Source organism: Hordeum vulgare, chromosome 1H (assembly GCF_904849725.1).
Source record: "Hordeum vulgare subsp. vulgare chromosome 1H, MorexV3_pseudomolecules_assembly, whole genome shotgun sequence".
NCBI lineage: Eukaryota > Viridiplantae > Streptophyta > Magnoliopsida > Poales > Poaceae > Hordeum > Hordeum vulgare.
Window position 1 is genome coordinate 468,443,985 of NC_058518.1, and position 21,210 is coordinate 468,465,194.

The 21,210-nt window shown below is 45.0% G+C and overlaps 1 protein-coding gene across 1 annotated transcript; it reads right to left on the bottom strand.

Moving 5' to 3' along the window:
- Positions 1 to 2,344: 2,344 nt before the first annotated feature.
- On the bottom strand, positions 2,345 to 5,250 carry LOC123446077. Its single transcript, XM_045122831.1, has 4 exons — positions 5,043 to 5,250; positions 4,543 to 4,967; positions 4,114 to 4,429; positions 2,345 to 3,741 (listed from the first exon to the last, which is right to left on the bottom strand). The coding sequence occupies exons 1-4, from the start codon at positions 5,160 to 5,162 to the stop codon at positions 2,527 to 2,529; spliced, it is 2,076 nt and encodes a 691-aa protein (XP_044978766.1). The 5' UTR covers positions 5,163 to 5,250; the 3' UTR covers positions 2,345 to 2,526.
- Between the last annotated feature and the right edge of the window lie 15,960 nt (positions 5,251 to 21,210).

Genomic DNA, 21,210 nt, shown 5'->3' on the forward strand with positions numbered 1-21,210 from the left:
GTTTGGGTTGATGCTGCAACGACGCAAAGATGTGTCTCCCTCCACCCAAATCAGTGGCAGCACCTCAAGACAGCAACACAGATCACGAGAATGATGATCGACAAAAGCAAGCCGGAGCATAGAAAAGGAATCAGATCCTTGATCCTCCTGATTCTGTACCAAATCTGGAGCGAGCGCAATAGTTGTACGTTCAAGAGAGCAACTGCTAGCCAAACCAATATTGCAACAGCCATCAAAAAACAATTTTGGCAACAAGCAGGAGCCAAGTCTTTTGAGCACCCATTCAGGCAGCCACCGTGAGTAGTCCTACCCACCTCCCCCCCACCCCCACCCCCACCCCCACCGCACCCCCCACGGTGACACACGAGAGATCTGGAGTGAGGTTATCATACTGCACAGATGGCTTCAAAATAGAAATATCCACCTAGATGAACACACAAAAGACACAATCAAATGGAAGCATGAAGCCTCGGGCGTATACTTGGCGAGCTCGGCATACAACTCCCAATTCTAGGGCTCCATCAAATCCAGCCTCAAGCACATTTTTTGGAAGACTTGGGCGCCGGCCCAACTCAAGATTTTCGCTTGGTTGCTACACAAGAACGGGCTATGGTGCAACAATCGCTTGCAGAGAAGAGGTTGGCAAATGGATACTTCTGTCATCTTTGTTTCAGAAACCTCGAGTCAGCCCAACACCTGTTCTCGGAATGCTCCATTTCCCTGTCAGTTTGGGTTGATCCTACAACGGCGCAAGAATGCATCTCCCTCCACCCAAATCAGTGGCAGCACCTCAAGACGGCAACAGAGATCACGAGAATGATGATCGACAAAAGCAAGCCGAAGCATAGAAAAGGAATTAGATCCTTGACCCTCCTGATTTTGTACCAAATCTGAAGCGGGCGCAATAGCTATACGTTCAAGGGAGCAACTGCTAGCCGGACCAATATTGCAACAGCCATTAAAAACAATTTTGAGCTTTGGCGACAAGCACGAGCCAAGTCTTTTTCGGGCAGCCCCCCCCCCCCCCCCCCCCACACACACACACCCACCTTTAGTGGGAGAAATTCCCTCCTCTTCTTTTTATCTCCTTGATCATTTGATCACCAACCCGTCGACCTTTGCATTACCATTTGCTCCCTGCTATTAATATATGCAAGCCAGTGTTCAGCTGGATCTTTCAAAAAAAATGTATACGGTTTTACGCGTTACATTATATACTTTAACAGAGATGGCAAGTTTCATGAGCATCTCGTTAAGCTCGTCAGTGCAACACAACACATATTCTTAACTTAAGTGACATCATTTTTTGCACTGCAATTCATCTATTCAATCTAACCTAAAATTCATCTATTGATCTAATCTAATTGATCCAGCCCAGCCCACTACTAGCAAGGGGCGGCAGCAACAATGCCTCAAGCTGCAGCGGCGGAAAAACCTTTGCCAAGTCCTGTGAGTTCACGAATATCATGTTGAAGTTACTATTACTGGAGCCCACATCGGTCATATACTGATGGTGTTCACAGGCGTAGCATGAATCCAAGATCAAATTTCAGAGATATAGGGAGAAAAAAAATGACCTGGATCCTGATGTCGCCAGCCCGTGGCATGTTTACTTCGAGGCTTGTGATGATTATATCCTCCCTCTCATGGCTCATCCTATGTTTCCTTTAATTAATCCAACCTTCCTAAACAGAAAATATGTCTACTTGTCTAAAAAGAGCAGCATATGCGGTATCGTATAGTTAGCAGATTTGATAATTTTTGCAGTAGGCGAAAACCGTAATGACAACCATCACGCAGCGTAGTAATGATGATGGCTAGCAATGCTGGTGGCACCAAACATGCCTAACATTGCAATGAGTTGCTACACGGGCAAATTAGGATTGCTAGGAAAGCAAGAGAGCAATAATATTTGCTATCATAGAACAGATCTCTTGCCGTATAATCTATTCTCTGGAAAAGGAAAATGTGCATGCAAGTGCGATTGCGTGAGTTTAGGGTTTAGCACTTTAGCTAGTTGTGCAATTCAATAATTCTAAGAGAATCGGGATATATATCATGCTAAAACGTGTGCACCTGCAAAAATATGATCAATTTGTCTCGTAATCCATATGGCAAACAAAACAAAAATCCAAGAATGTGAGGGAAAAGCATTGCTTGACATGATGTATTTGTGTTGTGAAGTAGGGAGAAATATGGACAGCGGATACATGAGAGCGATCGGATTAGTTTCTATTACACCCAGTTTGCATGTATACCAACTATGGAAAAACTTCATAAACAGGATAATTTTGCCATGTCAACTTTACTATTCTTGGATAGCAATAAAACATTGCACGCATCCTTATCAGTACCAATTTGTATTGCCTCGTGAGGGCATAAGACAGAAGCCTACACTGCTTACAAACAAAATTTATTCTTGGATAGTAATACAACATGACACACGAAGAACTGACGCAACAGATAGCATCTACCTCAAAAGCTATTTTGGGATTCTAACCATACATTACTACTACACTCCAGCTACTAATCATAAGCATTACCATACTGGGACAGCATGCCTGCATCACCAGAAGACATTCCCCTTCTCGAATCATCACTAGATCTTAGAATTTCTGGGATGAAAGAAGCATTCCTTGTTGTAGGCATTGACAGTAACATTGAACTATGAAGATCGTAATACGGATCCGGTGAGAAACCAGAACCATACTGCGGACGAGATGAAGTTAACATGCTATTACTAGCAGGGTTTCCTGAAAAGACGGTCTGCCGACTTGATGCCAAACTGAACCTTGAGCCATAGCCATCAGCGGAGCACACCTCGTTTTGGGGAAACGAGTCTGTTGGCAACCGGAACAAGCCAGCAGGGCCAACTGGTATTTTTGCATCATCGCCTGGCCAACTGATCCTGCTTAGGTATTCTCCTGATACTGGCAGTGCCAATATTTCATGGCTAAGTCGTTGTGACATGCAAAGTGAAAATTCTGTATCATTGGCCTGTGAATCATCATCTGTGTAGTGATCCTCGGGTGCTGGTAGTGCCAACATGTCTTGCCTGGGTGGACTTGCCCTGCTCAGCTTTTCCCTGAGGGACATCTTGGCCCGTTGAAGGGCCTCTAGAACACCTCCCACATCATCACTTGAGGATGGCTGCATGTCAATCTGGTTATCAATATGGTTATGGAAGCATGACGAGCTCCATTCAGACACTTTGCTTTTAGGGGTATCACTCAAAGGACTTCCAGGTGATGGTGTGGTTCCGTAGTGCTCATAAGAGCAAGCATTCACATGGTAGCTTGAACCATTGTCTGAATTGCCATCTCCTTGACCTTCATTGTGTCCTGCAGTTGGGCTGCTACTATGGCTTTTTTGTGGTGAAGAAGCTGATCTTCCACGATTACTCCCACCCCCTTCAATAATTTCAGTATAAATTTTATGTACTAACTCATCCTTCCTGGAATGCAATTCATCAAGTGTAGCAACTGCTGCAGTAACCCGCTCGAAATCATTATCAGATCCTTTGCACTTCCCAATAACACTTACGTTTGGAGCATTTGTGGACAAGCCAAAGGCAGATACATTCAACAAACATTCGGAAGGACTGTTGGTTCCAGAGAGATCTTTATCCCTTGACGGTGTCTCTTCACCAACTACTTCTCTATCCATAATCTGAGCAGCTCTGCCCCTCTGTTCACAAGCCTTTTCATTCTGATTTAACTTACTGTCTCGGTCGACATCATCCTGGGAGTTGAAATGCAGAAGTTCATACAAGTCAAACAACAAAAGAAAATTGTTTGTTTTACATTGACAACAAGTGCTTCATGTTAGGAGAAAAAAATCATTCCAAAACAGATCAATATGCAAGTTTGACAAAAGAGGAACACGGTAAATTGCAACTGCTTAGATCAACCAACTTTTGAAACCACCAAATCCATCTTAAATTCTTAACACGGATCATATATACCTACGAAACGGCATCAAAATGCAAGGTTAATCTTTCAACATGGTTCATTGTGCATACTTATTGTAAGGGAAGAAGTACTAGCGCAATAACCATTGTATAATCTAGTGATTTTTCTTGATTGATACTCAAATTAAAGTAAGTGCACGTACCGAAGTTGAATCCCGGCTCCCATTAAATTTCTTCTCCCACTCCCTCTGAGCATTTTCTTGTGCCTCATACTGCCCAATCAGCGCAGCATGATTCTCGAGGACTCTCTCCATCTCCCCATCCTTCACATCCTCCATTGCGTACCTCCCACCGTCATCCTCAACCCTTCCATCACCACAAGAACCTCGCCCGCCGTGATCAACCTCACCGTCCAAATCAAGCTTCTCATCCGTGCAAACAGTAGAGTCAGATTTTGCCTGGTCCTCCTCGAGACCCTCGGCAGCATTGTCCTTGGCATCCCCACCTTCAGTGTGCAATCTGTTACAGAAATGGTATAACCAGAGCATGTTAGATAAGGCAATGCACAGCCACAAACAAAGAATTAGCACATAGTAATAGTTTCTTCAGCAAATGTCGTCCTGTGGCAGGACCTCGGCTCCTTTCTCCTGATCTTCCGGCAGGACTGGCCCGGCTGGTACTTGGGCGAGGAATCCGCGGCGAGCAAGTAAAAGTAGCTCCTCCTGTGGCCATGGCCATGCCGCTGCCTGGCTTTGAGATGCGGATGCCGCCTGTCCGCGCCGGGGCTCGCGGCGCGGCCCTTCCAGGAGAGGCCCCCGGGCTGGGGCGGGCCTCCCAGCTCCGAGCCCGACAGCGCGTCCTCCGCCTCACCGCGCGCCTGGCCGCCGGTCCCGTGGTCGGGGGCCTCGGGTGGGCCGCAGGCGTCGTCGTCCGAGCCGGAATCTGCGGCGTCGGAAAAGCCCTGGGAGTCGAGGATGGCGAGCACCTCCGCGGCGGCCCGCTCCGCCTCCCGCCGCTGGGCCGTCACCGACCGGAGCTGCTCCTCCAGCTCCGCGACCTGCAGCAGCAGCAAGCAGTCAGTCGGGCGGGAGCAATGGCGAACCGAGAATGCGCGGGGGGGAAAGTCACGTACCCGGTTGGCGAGCTGGTCGGCGCGGTCCTTGGCTGCGCGGGAGACGGAGCGCTCGGAGAGGAGGCGCGCGCGGAGGAAGTCGATGGTCATGGCCGTGGCCGCGTCCGCCACCGCCGCCATCGCGAAGGAACGAGCCCAAAGCGACGCGGCCCCTCTCTCTTTTGTTTTGGATATGGGAGGAGCGACCGGCCCAGTGCGGGAAGGAAGTCAGTCACGGCGGGGGTCACGTGGCGACGGTGCTCTCCCTCCCTCCCTCCTTTTGTCCCCTCCCGCTTCCGCGTTAGGCCACAGGCGCCGTGCCCACCGGGCGCGTGGGACGTGGTCGCCGTAATCCACAAGGCAACGCAGAAGTAATCATAAAACCAACACACACACACAGGTAGGTAGGGTCGCAACAAAGAGTTAATTACCGCAATTGGGATGTAGATTGTACCAAGTTTGATATTTTTTGCATGTTACAGCATCTCCAACAGCCGTCCGCAACGCGTTAAAAATGCGTTTACAATGCGTCGATCGTCTGTTTTGGCGCGACGGGGAGCGCTAGTTCCAGCGGTCGCTGTAAACTTTAGCGCGCGCGTAGCTTCAGCCGGCGCGTTAAAATGCAGCGCGCGAGCAGCCGACGCTTGTCATATGTTGCATTTTGGACATGAAATGAATTCCAAACATCAAAACAAAGACATGGCATAATTTAAATCACACAAACAAGTTCATGATGATATAAAAAGTACATGCCCACAAGTTCAAATTCATGCCCACAACATCATCCAACCAAGTTCAAAATCCGAACCAAGTTCATGACACAAAAGTTCACACCAACGAATGGCCCATCAACAATCAAGCCTCGTCCTCGTCTTCATCTTCCTCTTCCTCCGATTCATCATCCGAAGACGATTCTTCCTCCTCATCTTCATTGTCGCGCGCGATGTGGCAAGATCTTCAACGGCATCATGCGAAGGTGTGTGAGGCACGCCGGGCACGTGGCTTCACGGCGGGCGTCGACGCGACGCAACTCGTCGTCGAGGACATCTGTGGCGGCATGAAAAGGCCGCGCGCGATACCGATGCTTGGAGGAGCACCGGCGGAGGCGAAGCCAAAGCTCCCCGCACTAGGGTTTGAAGCGGCGGAGGGGTCGCGAATGTAGGAAGGGATGAGGGGGTTGTCGGCACGGACGTCCATCAGGTCAATTCGCCGGCGGCGGCGCGGGGCGGGGCGAAGGTGGCGCGGCAAAGAGAGTGTGACGCGAGCGCTCGAGTGTGCGGGGCGCAGAAGCGGGCGGACCAAATACACGGCACACGATGGCGATTCGGACCGCGCGTTGTACTCTATGTCGCGCGCGATCTTATTGCGCATCTCTAGAGCCCAATTATCGATTGCGCGCGCGCTAAAAAGGACAAATTTGCGGCGCGGCGCTTATTTAGCACGGTTGTTGAAGATGCTCTTAATATCAACTTTGAGGCGGGTCGTTGCAAATCGAGCTAAACCTGTTGTTTATATATATTGACGTCGAAACTGACCAGTCGGGCCCAGCTGTCACGTGCCATGGTGACCAATCGGCGCGTGCCCGCGCATTGACAAGGCCAAGTCCGGCTCGGTCCGTCTTAGCCCAGTCGGCTTTTCCCCTCCCCCCCCCACCCCACCATTCTTCCTCGCCGCCCGCAGCATCGCGTCGCCACCGCCATGGTTTTCGAGGACGAGAGCAGTAACGACTAATCGAGCCTATCGTACATGCACTCATCCACCTCCTCCACCGATGGGCTTTACGAGGTGAGCTCATTCGAGCTAGGGTTAGAGATTTTGGTGATTTTTCTGTTTAGGTGGTCTTTGATTTGGGGATTTCCCTTGATTTGTTTTCTTCCTCGTCCTCTGCATCTGGAATGAATTTCTTCTTAGCTTGTGCAGGTTCCATTTTGAGGACTCGGATTACCAGGGACTTGAGCTAGATCTAATGGTGTTCTGTGAGAAGTACGGAAAGGCATCGAAGAGGCATATTGCATTTGAAGGAACAAACACAGGGAGAAGGTTCTTAGCATGTGTAGAACATGTAAGTTTTATTCCTAGGTGATGAGTACTAATTATGTAGATGATTATGTCCTTGAGAGTGGCACAGGCTAGTTTGTTTAGTGTGAACCAATGATTGCCTCCTTGATGGAACACGCTAGATGTAGTGTATATGCTCAATGTAGTGCATATGCTCTTGTAGTGATTTAAATTTGTTTATTGTTCATATGCCCTTGTAGCTGATTACCAACATAGTGTTCAATGATTTTGCTTTATATAGTTGGATCTTTCTCTTATGTGTGGTTTCTGTTTTATAGTGTCATGCATTTTGTGTTATACTCCCTCCGTCCGAAAAAGATTGTCCGATGCACAGTGTACTGGCGTTTTTGCAAAAAAACCCTCAGAGTTTGAAAACTGTCTCAAATAGATCTATGTCTCCATCTTCCTCCACTAATCCTCACCTGGACAAGCGCCAGCCAGGAGATTTCACCGCCGCCCACCAGCCCGAGCGCACGTGCGCCTCAGATTCCGCCGCCGACCGCAAGCTGCGCCTCTCATTCCGCCTCCGCCACCCATCCCGCCCACCATCCCCTTTGTGCATTCCCCTCCTGCCAAGATCCTCTCCGCTCGTCGTTGAAGCCTCCCGCCGCTGATACGTCTCCAACGTATCTATAATTTTTGATGGTTTCATGCTATTATCTTGTCAAACTTTGGATGTTTTGTATGCCTTTTATATCTTTTTGGGGACTAACTTATTAACTCAGTGCCAAGTGCCAGTTCCTATTTTTTTCGTGTTTTTGACCCTTTTCAGAAGAGGATTTTAAACGGAGTCCAAACGGAATGAAACTTCCAAAAGGATTTTTTTCCGAAACAGAAGACGATCGGGAGACTTGAGAACCAAGGCACGGGTCACCACGGACCCCACAAGCCCCCAAGCCGCGGCCAGGGGGGCCCGCGCCTCCCAGGCTTGTGGGCTCCCTGAGCCTCCTCTGCCCTAGGTCTTTCACCTATATATTCCCTAAAATCCCGGAAAAAATCAAGAGAGCCACGAAAGTACTTTTCCGCCGTCGCAAGCTTCTGTCTCCGCAAGATCCCATTCGGGGCACGTTCTGGTGCCCTGTCGGAGGGGGATTCGGATACGGAGGGCTTCTTCATCAACACCATGACCTCTCCGATGATGCGTGAGTAGCTCACCATAGACCTACGGGTCCATAGCTAGTAGCTAGATGGCTTCTTCTCTCTCTTGGATCTTCAATACAAAGTTCTCCATGATCTTCATGGAGATCTATGAGATGTAATCTTCTTTTGCGGTGTGTTTGTCGAGATCCGATGAATTGTGAATTTATGATCAGATTATCTATGAATCTTATTTGAGTTTCTTATGATCTCTCTTATGCATGATTTCATATCCTTGTAATTCTCTTCGAGTTGTGGGTTTTGTTTGGCCAGCTTGATCTATGATTCTTGCAATGGGAGAAGTGCTTGGTTTTGGGTTCATACCGTGCGGTGACCTCACCCAGTGACAGAAGGGGTAGCGAGGCACGCATGGTGTTGTTGCCATCAAGGGTAAAAAGATGGGGTTTTCATCATTGGTTTGAGTTTATCCCTCTACATCATGTCATCTTGCTTAAGGCGTTACTCTGTTCGTCATGAACTCAATACACTAGATGCATGTTGGATAGCGGTCGATGTGTGGAGTAATAGTAGTAGATGCAGAAAGTATCAATCTACTTGTCTCGGACGTGATGCCTATATGTATGATCATTGCCTTAGATATCGTCATGACTTTGCGCGGTTCTATCAATTGCTCGACAGTAATTTGTTCACCCACCGTAATATTTGCTATTTTGAGATAAGCCTCTAGTGAACACTATGGCCCCCGGGTCTACTTCACATCATATTTTCAGCCTTACACTTTTACTTCGTTGCACGTTCCGCCTTCATATCTCACTTTGCAATCAATCTTGAAGGGATTGACAACCCCTTTATAGGGTTGGGTGCAAGCTCTTTTGTGTTTGTGCAGGTACTCTGGACTTGACGCGATTCTCCTACTGGATTGATACCTTGGTTCTCAAACTGAAGGAAATACTTACTGCTCCTGTGCTGCATCGCCCTTTCCTTTTCAAGGGAAAAACCAACGCAAGCTCAAGATACGAATGAAGTTTTCTGTCGTCGTAGCAGCCTCCTCCTGCCGTGATCTGGTTGAGGTCGCCCTCCCCGAGCTCCGCATGCTCTTGGGTGTCGATCGCTTGGACTAGGAATGAGTGTTGCTGCTCACGTCCCAGGATACTTCCTCACGCCTGTGGCAACCGGTGCGGGATTTTGGCAGGTCCAATGCCGTCGTTCCTCTCTCTGGCAGCTTCCGTAGGTAGGGTCGCATGGGTGTGCCCGGCGATAAGACGACCTGGCGCCCGATCGAGACCCGTCCCTCGCCGCTGCTACCTTTTTCCACCCCACCCCTCACCGCTGATGTTGCCCGCTTGTGCTGCAAGAAGTAAAGTTTAGTGTTGCTGCGTGTAAAAGTTCAGTGTACAAATTCAGTGTAAAAATTCAGTGTTGAGCCGGAGATTTGTCTAAATGAACCTATTTGTTGCGTGAATATTGCATCCATGTTAATGTAGCACTGCTATTTAGTGAAATGAAAATGATGGAAAAAGTAGCATTGTTCACATTTTGGCTCAGAACAAGAAGATGAATGTAGGGTTCTTTCATGATGCTCACCTGAATGTACAGGACCCCAATCACAGCAGGAACAACAATTAGAAAAACTTGTCATGTAACCATGATAAACATAAATGGGATGTCGAAGTCCAAGATGCTCAAATCTGACAAAGCCTGCACAAAATGCATGATTAATGGTGCAAATCTGCAATGCAGCATTGAGCTTTCAGTACATGAAAAATTATTGTCAGCAAGGAAGTGTTAACTGAACTGAAACTAAATTTGACGTTGATGTACTTAATGGAACATCGGAACAAAGCAATGGAGTAACTGGAAATGCAAAGTCTCCAAGAGGCATTTTAGATTATAGAAGCACTTTTATTCCGTGACTCCGAATTTATGCAGTTTCAAGCCAAAACTGAATTAGTTAACAATTGCCAATGTTTTTGGCAATTCGCTAAGTGAGATTCATAATTATTTAAGTAAATCCAAATAAATGACCCTTAATGGCAGCAATGCAACACGATTATTCTCAAACAGACGCAACTGGGGCTAGCTGATTTACTCAACAATCCAATAAGAACATAGCTACATTTATCAGAGGGTCGATTATTTTGTTTTAAATGTCACCAATAATTGAATATCGTGTTCTTATTGCCTTCTAGAGCCCATGGATCCATGGAATTGCAGACAGACTCCGGACAATTTTTTCAGATAATGGAAGAGAACACTGCCTCAACATGTGTACATGAATGTTATTTCTTGCCAGGGAGGAATGGGGTTATTTCTGGGACGACTCTGTAGATGTGTACTTTTATGTCGTCCTTTGGAAAGAGCTCGAAGACGCACACATCAAGGTTTAGGCTTGAACAAATGCGGAATAAAACTAACGTTTAATATGTCAAGCACAAAACCTACAAACAACTAGGCTCACCTATGTGCACCAACAACTTATGCTAAGAAAGATAAACAACTAAGTGATAGCAAGATATATTACAATAAACAATATGTCTATCACAAAGTAAAGTGCATAAGTAAAGGGTTCGGGTAAGAGATAACCGAGGCACGGGGAGACGATGATGCATCCCGAAGTTCACACCCTTGCGGATGCTAATCTCCGTTAGAGCGGTGTGGAGGCACAATGCTCCCCAAGATGCCACTAAGGCCACCGTAATCTCCTCACGCCCTCGCACAATGCAAGATGTCGTGATTCCACTAAGGGACCCTTGAGGGCGGTCACCGAACCCGTACAAATGGCAAACCTTGGGGGCGGTCACCGAACCCGTACACGTGGCAACCCTTGGGGCGGTTACCGGTACCCGTACAAATTGCTCGGGGCAATCTCCACAACCTAATTGGAGACCCCAACGCTTGCCCGGAGCTTCACACCACAATGATTGAGCTCCGAGACACCACCAAGCTTCTAGGACGCCAAAGCATCCGCGAAGAACAATATCTAGGGTACTAAGTACCAAAGGTAATAAGCTTCTCAAACTTCACTTCCACGTATCACCGTGGAGAACTCAAACCGATGCAACTAATGCAATGGCAAGAACACACGAAGTGGTCAAGTCCCTCACACTCAAATCCCTCCACAACAACGAAAGCTATGGAGAAATATGAGAGGAAGAACAAGGAGCTCACAAAGAACTCCAAGATCAAGATCCAAGGGGTTCCCCTCACATAGAGGATAAAGTGAATGGTGGAGATGTGGATCTAGATCTCCTCTCTCTTCTCCCTCAAGAACAAGCAAGAATCATTGGAGGGATTGAGAGTAAGCAAGCTCTAAGAATGTCAACAATGGAGGTAGAAGAAAGAGCTCAACGGATGGATCAGGCCAAGGGGGAAGAAGACCCCCTTTATATAGTGGGGGAAGGAATCAGACCGTTACCCCCACTTACAGCCCGAAGCCAGCAATACTACCGCTGGCTGCAGCGGTACTACCGCTGGCACTCCAGCGGTACTACCGCTGACCAGGGGCAGTACTACCGCCAGCTAGCGGTACTACCGCTGGCTGCAGCGGTACTACCGCTGGCACTCCAGCGGTACTACCACCCCTCCCAGTGGTACTACCGCTGGGCCTGTGGTAGTGCAAAGGCACTACCACCGCCAAGAAAGTCTTCGCAAAAAGGTCCGTCCACGAACAACCGCTAGGCAGGCGGTACTAAGCTCCTCGAGCGGTACTACCGCTGACCAGTGGTGGTACTACCGCCAGCCAGCGGTACTACCGCTAGGGCCAGCGGTACTACCGCCAACTCTAGCGGTACTACCGCTAGGTCCAGCGGTACTACCGCTCGCCACTGAAATAGCCATAACTTTCGCATACGAGCTCCGAATCGAGCAAACCCAAGCTTGTTGGATTTAGGACGACAAGAGCTATCGAAAACAGCGAGGTAGATGCATATGGACTCCGTTTTCGATGAACTCGAGCTTGTCACGAAGATGACCATAAGCTCTAAAACTCACAAAGAGAAACACCAAACAAGAACCAAGAAGTATGATGCAAGGATGCAAATGGTTTGAGCTCTCAACGAACGATACGATCAAGCTACTCACTTGAGAGCCCCCCTTGATAGTACAACAATCTATCCTAACCAGAAAACCTATCAAGGGCAAACCTATACCTTGCACCTCGTCCTCTTGAGCTAGATGATGATGATCTTGACTTCCTCAAGATGGACCACCTTTTTTGATTGTGTTGGCTTGATGAAGACTAGTTGATTGCTCCCCCATACTCACTATGGGTGAGCCACTCTTCAGCATATCTTCACAAGTCCATTGCCACCACAATGGACGGCAAGCTTCAAGCATGCTATCTTCATGCTGATCCACTTGAACTTGCACATCGCAATCTTGATGACGATCACAACTTGACGTCATACTCCATGGGTTGTATGAGATCTTCCCTTTGACGCAAGCCCATGGAAACACACCTAACCCCCACATAGAACTCTCACGAAGACCATGGGTTAGTACACAAACACGTAATGGACAATGCTTACCATACCATGGGATCACTTGATCCCTCTAGGTACATCTTATACGCTTTGTGTGTTGATCATCTTGATTTACTCTTTGTCTGAGATCTTGATTAATCATTGATGATGATCACAACTTGACGTCATACTCCATGGGTTGTAAGAGATCTTCCCTTTGACGCAAGCCCATGGAAACACACCTAACCCTCACATAGAACTCTCACGAAGACCATGGGTTAGTACACAAACACGTAATGGACAATGCTTACCATACCATGGGATCACTTGATCCCTCTCGGTACATCTTGTACGCTTTGTGTGTTGATCATCTTGATTTACTCTTTGTCTGAGATCTTGATCAACCATGTGTCTCTATGACCATTCTTTGGATAATACCTTGAATACCATCTTGGTCATCATATAAACTCCTTGAACCCAACAGATGGACTTCAAGAAGTGCCTATGGACAAATCCTATAAATGTAACTTAAGGCAACCATTAGTCCATAGGAATTGTCATCAAGTACCAAAACCACATATGGAGATATATGCTCTAACAATCTCCCCCATTTTGGCAATTGATGACAACTACTTCAAGAGAGTTTATATAAGGAAATAAGCATAACCAACCGCACACATACAAAACAATAATGCATGCGTGCAAGATGTAAATGCTTACGCAATAAAAGCAAACCCCTCTAAACATATCCAAAGTAAACTAAACTCTCTAAACTTCTCCCCCATTGGCATCGATTGCCAAAATGGACGAAAAGTTTAGAAAGCCAATATATTTGGTGGTCCTCCAAAAAGTGTGTACTTCTCAGCAAATGAGTGCAAAGAAATACACAAATACAATGATAAGTAGTTGGAGGAAAACAAACTATATTGAGGACCCAAAGATTGCAAATAAAGGAATCGTATGCCACAAGGACATACCAAAATAGAGGCAAGCAATCAAAAGATACCGGATGGAACAAACAATCATATGATCCTTCGAACCACATGAATAAAAGATATTATGATAAAAGCAACGGAGTGTTTTATCAAAACTAGAGAAGCTCCCCATGATTTGTGCACTAATAAGAGATTTTTGTATATGATACAAGTGCACAAAATAGGATCGTTGCTCCCCCAAAATTAATAAAAACACACAACGGGTGCAAGAAGAAAGATGAGACAATAAGCAAATCTCTTGCACAAAACAAGTGGTTGAGCAATATGTAAAAGAAGCAACTTAAGATTAGGCTCAACCAAAATAATGTGTGTGAGTCATGGCAAGGCACTTGAGAAGACTGAGATAAGGATGAACACTACTCATCAACATAGTCTTGATGAAATGAGACACAAAGTGCAAGACATATCATTCCCACACACACATACTAGAAACTGGGTTCACAAGCTTACTAATAAACAAAATAAGAACCAATGCTTGTGACAACCCATGGTGAAGATAGGAAATAAGAACCTTGTCAAGAGAGGAGGGATACCAGTCGAAATGGCAAAACCCTCATCAAGACAGGCATGAGGAACAATAATCTTCACAGCCACAGAGTGCATTAAGATGTAGTAAAATAAGATACGCACTCAAGACAAATCCTTTCACGAAGCCACCAAAAACTGAAAAAGGAAATGCAACGGTGGACGAAAAAGAAAAGAGGATATCAATTAGAGATGTAACTTCTCTCATGTGTAAAAGATTCTAAGTAGAAGACAATCATGATGATATATATATCCACAAAGAAGAATGTACACACGAAATGGTTACAAGAAGGAACAAACTAGATATCCAAAAGGAAGTCATAAATATATCAATAAGATCTTTTGCTTGGAAGCATAGCACATGGCCTAATATTTTCTTATTGTACAATATGAACTTCCAACATACGAACATCAAAGACATCCCAACTAGTAATAAGACATCATCGTTAGGATGCTTTGAGAGAGGAAACAAGTACTACAAGAATGAATCAAGAGATTCATGCCATGATGCACCCTACAAAGAAAAGACAGGGGCCTTTGCAAGAAAAGAATGCATGAAATAGATACTTGTTACCGAGACAACATTGGATTGATGTAGTAGATAGTTGTTCTTTGATCATCCAAACTTGTCTCCAATAATCACATGGTCTCAACACCTTCCTTATAGGTGAGCCGAGCATCCAATGCATCTCCAATTGTTCCTGGAACAACAAAACAAACAAAATGGTGCCCAAACTCATTGGGACCAAAGAGTTAGAAAACCAACAATACATAGGACAAACTCCACATACATATGTGCATATAGATATGAATTTGAATTTCATGCACACGTTAGCCATTTTATGACAAGGTGGAGTTTCCCCTATATATTGGGTCAAAGAAAGAGAGCATGCCAAAGGAAATACATATAGTAAATATGCATGCTCAAGGCTTTCAAGAATCCAATCAACATATAGTTGATAAGATACCAAAAGACAAGGTATCAAGTGATAATAAGATAGCAAATGAAAAACTATTACTTGAGGGATATCAAATAAAATATACAACAAGGCATGAGATATCCATTGACACATGCCAAATAACAAGGAAACAAGATACCAATTGAAGAAAAACAGACACGAGGTATCTAGTTTCCAAAAGAGAGCTAGGTTCCAACAAACCAAACCCTCGACAAATTTTCATGATGGCACAAAGCATCATGAAGATCAAGACTTGCCTCCCATCAACATACACTTGATGGGGATCAAAAGATTTTATGATGGGCGAATAAATAGAGTGTTCTAAAGAAAATAGGATAGCTCCCCCAAGGGTTGTGCATTATATAGAATTTGCATTTAAATACAAAATGCATAAGATGGGATCATCACTTTCTCTATATCTATAAAAACACTAGACAAGTTAAAATAGATCCACAAGAGGCAAGGAAGACAAACGAAACACAAGATCCAATGTAAAGACGATTAGCAATTCCTACCACGTGATGGGAATACCAATTGTCAAGGACAAGAAGTATTTTGGAAATGATACTCATTGGTAGATCGCAAATATATCCAAGATCATCTTTACCCATAAAACGCAAGCAAATGACACTTGTAGAGCAAACATGCCACCTAGGAACAAGATAATTTACAATATCAACACTAAGTGGCAATACCTCAAATGTACACATTCTCTAGGCTTGTAATATGCACATAGCATATTACTCCTCCATAATGTGATAACCCAACAATATTAACAAGTGGCAAATGAAAAACCAACAAGAGATAATTAATGGACCATTTAGAATTTGAATTTCTCATGAGTAAGACATGCCACATAGAAACTAGATAATCTTGAAATATCAATACTAAGTGCTATTCCCCATGTATACACATTTATAGGATCGTGAGGTGTGCAAAGCACATCACTCCCCCATAATGAAATAATCCATTAATCTCTCACAAGAGCCAATCAAAGATACAAACAAGATGCAATAAGGCTCAATAGAAGACTCACATGAACATGATATGCAAACCAACATACACATATTCGCTTACTCAAGATAAGCAAGTTGGAAGCACAACATATACAAACACATGCAAGGTACAAAACCACAACATGCAAAAGGGGCAAGCAACTAACAATGTAAATAGTTTAAGTACAAGTTACCGTAAGGAGGCACATTGGATATAAGATAGAAACTCGATAATCCAAATGACTTGGTTTGAGATAATATGAATGATGAAGACCCCTTAATTCTTCATTATGTATCCAAGTCTCTAATGTCCTCCATATTCACCTATTGATCAAGTTTGAGCTTGTTGGTCCCCAACCACGTTGGGTCCTAAGAGGTTAGTCACAATAGACTTGGCAACCCAAATGGTACTTTTCTTGACACCACTTTGAGTACCAACAAACTTGGCAAACACATTGCCAACCTTATCCTTCCCAAGAGAATAGATATCATCAATAATGATTGGGTTGGATAAATTACCTCTAGTGCAAGAAAAAGCGAGGTGACCCTTCTGACGACATAAGTAGCAACATCTACCCTTTAATTTCTTCCCTATTGATTTCTCAACATGAGGAGTGTTGGATTGGGTCTTCTTGGGAAGGGGCCTTTCTTCAACTTGTAGTTGAGTATGTGAGTGCACTTGTGGCCTCTTCCCTTGTTGCTTGTGACTTTGGGGCTTCTTCTTTAGTGGGCAAGATCTAACATGGTGCCCTTCAATTTTGCACTTGAAGCAAATAATCTTGGCCAAATTCTTGACTTGTTCTTGGCCCTTCTTCTTGAAGCTTTTGGACTTCTTCTTCTTGTTGGAGTTGAATCCAAGTCCATTTTTATCATTCGGGGATTTTTGTCCGCACAAGACATTGTTGAGTGTGGACATCCCTTCATGACTCTTTTCCAAGTCTTTCTTCAAGGAAGTGACTTGGGCCTTGAGCTCTTTGATTTCCTCTACCTGGTTAGTATCAACACAAGTACTAGAGGAAGTATAAGCTTCATTGTTAGAGCAACAAGGCATGGAGAGTAATTCATCACAAGATGTAGCAACATTATGAGTAGATGAATTACAAGGACTAGCACATGGCAATATAGCTTTTTGACTAGAAGTAGTGCTAATGTCCACATGAGGCTCACTCGATGTTACCTTGGTAGTAATAGCCTCATGAGCTAATTTTAGCACATTATGGGATGCTAGAAGATCATCATGAGAGCTTGTGACCATTACATGACTTTCTTCCAATTTCCCATAATTGCTAGATAGCAACTCTAGTTGAGCCCTTAGCTCAACATTCTCCTTTAAAATGGATGCTTCACAAGAAGTAGAGTTAGTAGCACAAGCATCATCATTAGCAATAAGAGGAGAAGGCACCTTGGCAAGATCTTTAGCATATGAAGCTTCAAGTTGAGCATGAGACTCGATGAGTTCGATGAGCGAGCTCTTAATAGCCCTTGAGCCATTTCCGAGGTGCTCATAGTCCTCAAGGAGTTTAGTATGAGAAACTTGAAGCTTATCATTTTTAGTTCTAAAATCATTAGCCACCTCGAGAGCTCTATCATAGGATCCCTTTAATCTAGATAATTCTAGAGCAAAGGTTTCCTCAAGAGATTCCTTGATGGTTTGTTCATTATCAAGAGATTCCTTCATGGTTTGTTCATTATCAAGAGCTTGAGATAGCTCTGCGATCTCATTAGCGTAATCATGCTCATGACCTTGCATTGTCTCAATGGTGGCCTCATGCTCCTCAAGATGAGCTTCCAACTCCTCAATGTATTTCTTGCCCTCAGTGGCAATAGACATGATTTCCAAGAAGTTGGAACGAGCAAGTTTATTCTTATAAAGAGATTTAAAAATCATTTCACCCTTAATTTTTAAGGATGCAATATTATCACTCTCTTTATCATTATCCTCATCCCCATTATCATCAACATCATCATCATGAGATATATTGGAATTCAAAGTAGGAGATACCTTTGAAGCCTTAGCCATAAGGCAAAAGTGAGTCACAATAGATGATGATGTAGGATCCCTTGAAGCATCATTCAAGGCCACATCTTGTTCCATGGAGTGATGAATTTCCTCTACATTGTTAGCACAACAACTCGAGGAAATATATACATTTTTATCATGGTAACAAGATATAGGAGGCATATCATCATGAGATTTAGACACACAGTTTTTATATGATATGCACGGACTAGCAACACAAGCATGTGAAACATTTAGAGTGCTCGAAGTGTTAACGCCCAAAGATGAAGCATTGCAATAATATAGTGATGAAGGATCATCAACAATAAACCCACTTTCATTATTGCAATGGTCACCACTACTCACCATATCATTACCTTGTGGCAATCCACATGTAGGTGAAGTAGATGAAGTTGAGAAGACCACATGACCTGAGGTGGAGGGAGAACAATCATCCCTGCAAATCTTGGACACACCATATTTATCTTGAAGCTTTGTCCACAACTCATGAGCATCCCGGAATGGCATGAGTTGAAATATAACTACATTGCTCAAAGCATCAAAAAGCACATTAGAAGCTTGAGCATTGAGATAAGAGTTTTTCTCATCCTCTAAAGATATATTTTGGGAATCCTTTGGAGGAGAAAAACCCATATCTACAATTCGCTCTAAATTTGGGTCCAAGACCCGAAAGTGATTAAGCATGCGAATTACCCAAACATCAAAATTTGTGCCATCGAAACTAAGAGTGTTAGTGAATCCTAAACCCCTAGTCGACATCCTTACTCTCTAGGTGGTTAAACCTAATAAAGAGAGACCTAGCTCTGATACCAATTGAAAGGACGTGGATGTCGCCTAGAGGGGGGGTGAATAGGTGCTTTAAAATAATTAAGGTTTAGGCTTGAACAAATGCGGAATAAAACTAACGTTTAATATGTCAAGCACAAAACCTACAAACAACTAGGCTCACCTATGTGCACCAACAACTTATGCTAAGCAAGATAAACAACTAAGTGATAGCAAGATATATTACAATAAACAATATGTCTATCACAAAGTAAAGTGCATAAGTAAAGGGTTCAGGTAAGAGATAACCGAGGCACGGGAGACGATGATGTATCCCGAAGTTCACACCCTTGCGGATGCTAATCTCCGTTAGAGCGGTGTGGAGGCACAATGCTCCCCAAGATGCCACTAAGGCCATCGTAATCTCCTCACGCCCTCGCACAATGCAAGATGCCGTGATTCCACTAAGGGACCCTTGAGGGCGGTCACCGAACCCGTACAAATGGCAAACCTTGGGGGCGGTCACTGAACCCGTACACGTGGCAACCCTTGGGGGCGGTTACCGGTACCCGTACAAATTGCTCGGGGCAATCTCCACAACCTAATTGGAGACCCCAACGCTTGCCTGGAGCTTCACACCACAATGATTGAGCTCCGAGACACCACCAAGCTTCTAGGACACCAAAGCATCCGCGAAGAACAATATCTAGGGTACTAAGTACCAAAGGTAATAAGCTTCTCAAACTTCACTTCCACGTATCACCGTGGAGAACTCAAACCGATGCAACTAATGCAATGGCAAGAACACACGAAATGGTCAAGTCCCTCACACTCAAATACCTCCACAACAACGAAAGCTATGGAGAAATATGAGAGGAAGAACAAGGAGCTCACAAAGAACTCCAAGATCAAGATCCAAGGGGTTCCCCTCACATAGAGGAGAAAGTGATTGGTGGATATGTGGATCTAGATCTCCTCTCTCTTCTCCCTCAAGAACAAGCAAGAATCATTGGAGGGATTGAGAGTAAGCAAGATCTAAGAATGTCAACAATGGAGGTAGAACAAGAGCTCAACGGATGGATCGGGCCAAGGGGGAAGAAGACCCCCTTTATATAGTGGGGGAAGGAATCAGACCGTTACCCCCACTTACAGCCCGAGCCCAGCGGTACTACCGCTGGCTGCAGCGGTACTACCGCTGACCAGGGGCGGTACTACCGTTGGGCCTGTGGTAGTGCAAAGGCACTACCACCGCCAAGAAAGTCTTCGCAAAAAGGTCCGTCCACGAACAACCGCTAGGCAGGCGGTACTAAGCTCCTGGAGCGGTACTACCGCTGACCAGTGGTGGTACTACCGCCAGCCAGCGGTACTACCGCTAGGGCCAGCGGTACTACCGCCAACTCTAGCGGTACTACCGCTAGGTCCAGCGGTACTACCGCTCGCCACTGAAATAGCCATAACTTTCGCATACGAGCTCCGAATCGAGCAAACCCAAGCTTGTTGGATTCAGGACGACAAGAGCTATCGAAAACAGCGAGGTAGATGCATATGGACTCCGTTTTCGATGAACTCGAGCTTGTCACGAAGATGACCATAAGCTCTAAAACTCACAAAGAGAAACACCAAACAAGAACCAAGAAGTATGATGCAAGGATGCAAATGGTTTGAGCTCTCAACGAACGATACGATCAAGCTACTCACTTGAGAGCCCCCCTTGATAGTACAACAATCTATCCTAACCAGAAAACCTATCAAGGGCAAACCTATACCTTGCACCTCGTCCTCTTGAGCTAGATGATGATGATCTTGACTTCCTCAAGATGGACCACCTTTCTTGATTACGTTGGCTTGATGAAGACTAGTTGATTGCTCCCCCATACTCACTATGGGTGAGCCACTCTTCAGCATATCTTCACAAGTCCATTGCCACCACAATGGACGACAAGCTTCAAGCATGCTATCTTCATGCTGATCCACTTGAACTTGCACATCGCAATCTTGATGACGATCACAACTTGACGTCATACTCCATGGGTTGTATGAGATCTTCCCTTTGACGCAAGCCCATGGAAACACACCTAACCCCCACATAGAACTCTCACGAAGACCATGGGTTAGTACACAAACACGTAATGGACAATGCTTACCATACCATGGGATCACTTGATCCCTCTCGGTACATCTTGTACGCTTTGTGTGTTGATCATCTTGATTTACTCTTTGTCTGAGATCTTGATCAACCATTGATGATGATCACAACTTGACGTCATACTCCATGGGTTGTATGAGATCTTCCCTTTGACGCAAGCCCATGGAA